This window comes from Apis dorsata, unplaced genomic scaffold, assembly GCF_000469605.1.
Source record: "Apis dorsata unplaced genomic scaffold, Apis dorsata 1.3 scaffold_1001, whole genome shotgun sequence".
NCBI classification, from domain to species: Eukaryota; Metazoa; Arthropoda; class Insecta; order Hymenoptera; family Apidae; genus Apis; species Apis dorsata.
Window position 1 is genome coordinate 37135 of NW_006264102.1, and position 6406 is coordinate 43540.

At 21.4% G+C, this 6406-nt stretch overlaps 1 protein-coding gene across 1 annotated transcript in view; it reads left to right on the top strand.

Moving 5' to 3' along the window:
* The window catches only part of LOC102680148 (protein mahjong), a 14688-nt gene extending 9306 nt beyond the window's left edge, over positions 1–5382 (top strand). The window contains exons 10-19 of the mRNA XM_031514463.1: positions 139–438; positions 565–762; positions 919–1172; positions 1296–1541; positions 1683–1869; positions 2043–2336; positions 2452–2653; positions 2859–3065; positions 3219–3458; positions 4208–5382. Coding sequence (XP_031370323.1) covers positions 139–438; positions 565–762; positions 919–1172; positions 1296–1541; positions 1683–1869; positions 2043–2336; positions 2452–2653; positions 2859–3065; positions 3219–3458; positions 4208–4422 — 2343 coding nt within the window. The 3' untranslated portion in view covers positions 4423–5382. The remainder of the gene's footprint in view (positions 1–138; positions 439–564; positions 763–918; positions 1173–1295; positions 1542–1682; positions 1870–2042; positions 2337–2451; positions 2654–2858; positions 3066–3218; positions 3459–4207) is intronic.
* Positions 5383–6406: the final 1024 nt, after the last annotated feature.

Sequence of the window (6406 nt, forward strand, 5' to 3'; positions counted from 1 at the left end):
ATATATATATATTTCAAAATAATATTTCAAAAAATTTCAAAAAATTTAATGTATATATATTTTTATAATTTATGTTTTAATAATATATTTTCATTTGTTTTTGTTAATTTAATTTAAATTTTTCCTTCTATTTTATAGGTCTTATTACAATTGATGATGGTTAAAACTCCAATCACAGATGCAGACAGTATAAGAGCATTAGCTTGTCGTGCTTTAGCAGGTTTAGCAAGAAGCGAAAAAGTCAGACAAATAATTAGCAAACTTCCAATGTTTACTGATGGACAAATTCAAGCACTTATGAAGGATCCAATACTTCAAGAAAAAAGACAAGAACATGTTATGTTTCAAAAATATGCTTTAGAGCTAATGGGAAGAGTTTCTGGAGAAGCAAAACCTACTGGAGCAGAATATGAAATTTCTTTAGCTAGCTTACATAGAGTAAATTTTAAAAATTTTTATTAATTTATTTATAATTTATAATTCAATTTGATTACTATATTATTATGTTCTTCATATTTTCTAATATATTTTATTTCATTTCATTATGTTTTTTCAACTTTATAGGCAAATGTAGTAGCACAAACAAGAATACAATACAATGAACAACAATTAAATCAATTAATATATCAACATTTAATGTCAAAAGGCTTAACAGAAACTGCATCAATACTTCACAAAGAAGCAAATTTAGATTTTTCTGCTATTATGAAACCAGTATGTACATATCAACCATTCACTTATCGCAGTCCTGCAACTACTGGGGTGAGTTATTAATATAAATAATTTTTATTTATAAATTTACTAAAATATAAAATATATTATAAAAATATAATAAATTTTATTTATTAAAAAATATAATAAAAATATAATAAATTTTATTTATTAAAAAATATAATAAAAATATAAAAATTTATTCAGACAAGAAATGGATTTTCTCCTGGTGCAACAGTAAATTTGTACAATACAAACAGATGCAATCAAAGAGAAGTCACTTCTCGAAACAATACCACTCCTACTTCATCATTTAGGTATATATCTCATTCAAATAATAGTTCAAGTTCATCATCTTTATCTTCTGGAAATAATATGCGCATGAAACATTCTGATTGTCTCAATCAGAATGTTGTTTCAAATAGCACAAATCAATTAATTAAATTACAAATCAATCAAAAGTAAGTTTATATTTTATAATAATATTAATTAAGTTTTTATTAATTTAATTAGTTTAAAAATTATAGATATGATTTTATTAAAAATTACAAATAATGTAAAAAAATAATTATAAATAATTTTAGAAAAAATCAAGTTGATAAACAGCCTCTAGTCAATCAAATAAATTGTCACTCAATTAATCAACCAACAGTATGTCGATCGCTACAAAAGCAAATTTCAAGAGATCCTGCAGGTGGTGGAGGACCTGGAGTAGCTACGTCAAATCCATCTACTATAACATTAGATTCCATTATAACAGAATATTTAACTAATCAACATGCATTATGTAAAAATCCTATGGTTACTTGTCCACAATTTAATCTCTTTGAGTATGTATTTTTTATTCTTTCAATTACATTTATGAATTATATATATATATATAATAAAATTAATATTATTTATAAAATATATAATATTATTTATTAATTAATTCTTATTATTATAATAAAATAATATTTTTTTTATTTCAGACCACATAAATGTCCAGATCCTTGTACAAAGAATTCTATACCAACAAATGTAACAGTGAGACTGGCTAAACGAGCATTAGGCATGGATGGTAGAAGATTGGATAGAAGACTTATTTATAGTCGATTTTGTCCTGTAAAAACTTTTCGGCCTACAGATGTTGCAACTTTCACCTATTGTATCTTTTCAGTAACGTTATCTTTATTTTATTAATATTAAAAATGTATAAATTCGATATAATTTTTAATTAATTTTAATCAAAAAGTAAAAAATTATTTTGTATTATTATATTTTTATTATTTTTTATTAATATAAATAAATTTTTAATAAATTAAATTAAACTCATAATCTTATTTTTACAGCCATGTCAACAATATTTAATGTTAGGTACTTATGCAGGAGATGTAAAAATGTACAATATACATACAGGATTAGAAGAAGCAACATATTCATGTCACGAATCTTATGTTTATCACATGGAATGCAATCAACGTGGAAATTTATTATTAACTTCTACTCCATGGAGAAGTCCTATGTCTGTACTTTGGAGTATAGGAACATTCTTTGATTTAAAATTATCTTTAGAAAATGTAGAATATGTTGAATTTGGAAAACTTCAAGACAGAATTATTGGAACTGATAGTGATATTGCAACAGTATGTGTTTTCTATTTAATATGCAATTATATCGTGGAATAAAATTTTAATGAAATTTTTAAATTTTTATAAATTATAATTAAAAAATATATAATTATCTTTATAATTTTTTCAGATTTATGATATAGCTACTGGACAATTATTAACTAGTTTTGCTCCTACAATTTCTAATCGATATACTATGAATCGTGCTACTTTTAGTATGAATGATGAATTGGTCTTACATGATGGAATTTTATGGGATGCAAATTCAGGAAAACAAATTCATAAGTTTGATAAATTAAATCAAACACTTAATGGAGTTTTTCATCCTAATGGTATTGATATAAATATATATTGATGTATTAATATATATATATAGTACTATATATAGTACTAATTTTTATGTTTGTTTTGTTCTCTAAAATTTCTCTAAAATCAATATGAATGTTCCATTAATATTTTAATATTTTGTATAGAATTGAATGTAATTTATTAATATAAGAAGAAAAGATATATTTAATATTAAATAATTTTTAATAGGTATAGAAGTAGTATCAAACACGGAAGTTTGGGATTTAAGAACTTTTCATTTATTGAAAACAGTGCCAACTCTTGATCAAATGGAAGTAATTTTTTCTCCTGTTAATGATATCATATATGCTGTATCTTTGGAGAAAGAAAATATAGATGAAGCTAACTATATTACTTCATTTAAAACATTAGATGCTTTGGATTACAGTAATATTGGTAATTAAATTATAATATAAATTATAATTTTTATAATTTTAATTTATTAATAATTTATAATTTTTAGATTTATTAAAAATTTTTAATTTTTTGTACATTTTAAATTAATAAAATTTTAAAGATATTTCAGAATTAATAATTAAATGATTACAGCTACTTATGATGTTAGAAGAGGAGTTTACGGATTGGCTTGTAATAAATTTGATACGCAAATAGCAGTAGTCGAGATACTTAATGAATTTGATGATAATCACGAATCTAGTGTCAGATTGTACGATGTTGGTAGAAGAAAATGTGATAAAGATGAAACGGATGAAGATGATGATGAAGAAGATCTTGATGCAAGTGATGATGATGGTTCGAATTCCAGTTCTGATGATAATAACGCTGATGGTTTGTATATATTATATTAAAATGTTTTAATACTAAAAATTTTGTATTATAAATATTTTTTTAATTAGTATATCAAGTAACTTAAATATTTTCATTAATTTTTTTAATTTATCTTAATTTTTTTATGTAATTATATAATAATTATAGAATCTGATACAGAAATCATCATTTAAAATATTTATAATTATTATTATTATCATATTTATCATTATTATCGTTATTATCATCATATTTATAATTATTATTATTACATAATTATTATTATTATAAATGCATAATATTTATAACAATTATTATTATAAATGATGAGTCATCTTTATTTTTTTATACAGAGTGTTGATATATTTATGGAAATTTTTCATCTTTGGAAATTTGATTCTAAAGGCCAAAACAAATATAAAAGGTGTTGTACAAAAATATTGATTGAAATTTGTTTATTATAAATCATTTAAATTTCTTAAATGAAGCAAAACAAAAACGAAGTAAGACGTTTTATTTCTTCTATTTATCATGCTATCGTTTTACATTTCATTTAAATTACTTATAATTTATTAAATAAGCTTTAATCGATACTTTTGTATACTTTTTATATATATATATTTTTGTACAACTTTTGTGTTTTCTAGAATAATTTTTCAAAAATATCTGATATAATTTTTCAAAAATAAATATTATTAACATCTTGTATATAAAAGTCATTAGTTACATAACATTGTTTTGCAAATATAATAATATTTTTTTTTAAATAGATGCGGATAATCCAGACGCAGCAGCAGAAGAGAATGCTGATGAAAACGAACGAAATAACCGTGAAAATAATGATGACGATGATGATGATGATGAAGATGATTCAGGTGATGGGGATGATTCTGGAGATGATATGACACATTACAGCGGATCTCCTGATTCTCCTGATATTTTTCTTTCTGATATTGATCTTGAAAGTCTTTCTTCATCATCATGAAATTTTGTCTTCAATAGTTCCAATACATTATACATACAAGTTTATTTTACTTTTAATCAATCAGTGGAGACTGAAAGAAGTTTCATTATAATATAATATTTTTAATAACGTTATTATAATTATTGGCGAAATGGAAGTATGCATTTAAGTAAATAGAAACATTATGACGTTATTAAAAATTTGTAATGCTTTATTTATTTATCTCATATATTTTTTATATATGAAATGATACAATTTTATTATGAATTTACATGAAATTTGGATTATGCAGAAAAAAATTCAAAAATATTATGTAAATTATAACTAATCAAATAATTTGAATCAAATTACGCAAATTTTGTTCAAACATTTAATTTGACAATTTGATATTAAATATTTTTAATAAAATTTTTATTAAAAAGTATTTAAATATATTCCTTTCGCCAATATTGAAATGAAACAATGTTATGATTGAAAATTGGCCAATGAAATAATTCTAAGATCAATTTTCTTAAAAATGATTAGAAAGCTATATGATAAAAATGATTAATAACTGATATAATTTTGAATTTTGATTAAGATTGTTTCTTTTATCGATAGATTTAAATGTATATATTATTATTTAAGATATTTGTTGTTCACTAAATATGTATCAGATATTCTTTATTCAATACTTATTTATAGAAAATTCGCTTACTGTTCAAAACAATTGCGAAAATTTTTATTGATCGATAGATCATGTTTAAACTTGTTAAAAACAGATCTTATTTTTAGGTGACTCATTAAACAGCAAATTTCAAGATTCTTTAATCATACACTAATGTATATGAAAAAAGAATGTGAGCGAGAGAGTGTGAGAAAAAATAAATGAGAGATTGTAAAAAGTTAATTCAATTCTGTCGTTTGTTATTAATAAAGAATCGTAAATTTGTATAGGCTTGCTAATAAATAGAACCACGCTTTACAATGAATTTTTAGCAAACCTATTTTACCAATTTTATTTTCTTTTTCTTTATATTCAAATTAAAAAGAATTTTTGATAAGAAATTTATTGATATTTTCATATATGAAAATATTTGGCAATAAGTTAAATAATTAATAAAGATCCGAAAATATAAAAATTGAGTATTCGAGTTGAATGGAATTAAATTGGATTTTCGAAAATATAGATGTGCAAAAATTTTAATATCTGATCGAAAATTATTTCAGCCGGAATTTTCAAAAAAATTGTATTTCAGAACTTTGAATATAACTGTGAATTGTTCACAAAAATCTATTTAATTCACTTTGATTTTAATTTTCGCATTTTTCGTACATTATAAACTGTCGGTAATTTTCCAAACTTATTTTATAATATAAAAATGATAAGATTGTCGGAAAAAATTTTATAAATGCAATCACGAACTGAAATTGTTTATTTTTTGAATATAAAAAATAGGACAAAATTAATAATAAAATTAAATATTTTATTTTAATAAAAAAAATAATACATTTAAATATCACAAACTGTTATAAATAATATATTGCGAAGATTAAAATCAATATATATTAAATATAATGTTTATAAATATTTTCAATTCGTAATCATCTTTAATGAAGCTCGCTTCGAAATTTCAAAAATTATAAACCAAAATAATTTCGGATACGATTCGAAATTTTTGGATTCTGCATATCTACACTTTTGAGAATTCGATTCGAACAATTCTGATTCGATTTGGATTCTTAAACATCTAGTAATTAGATTTTATAATTATTATAAATTATTAAAAATTCTATTCTTAATACTCTGCAATGTCATTTAAAAAATAGAATTTAAATTAAACTTTTTTTTTTTTATAATATGTGCATTCTTTAATTTATAATATTACATATATATTTATATTTGTCTTATTTTCTTTTATTAGTTTTATTAGTAATTGTTCTTTATCTTTATTTTATTTTTATTTAATATATATATATATATATATTATATATTATTTATATTTTATATTATATATTATATAAT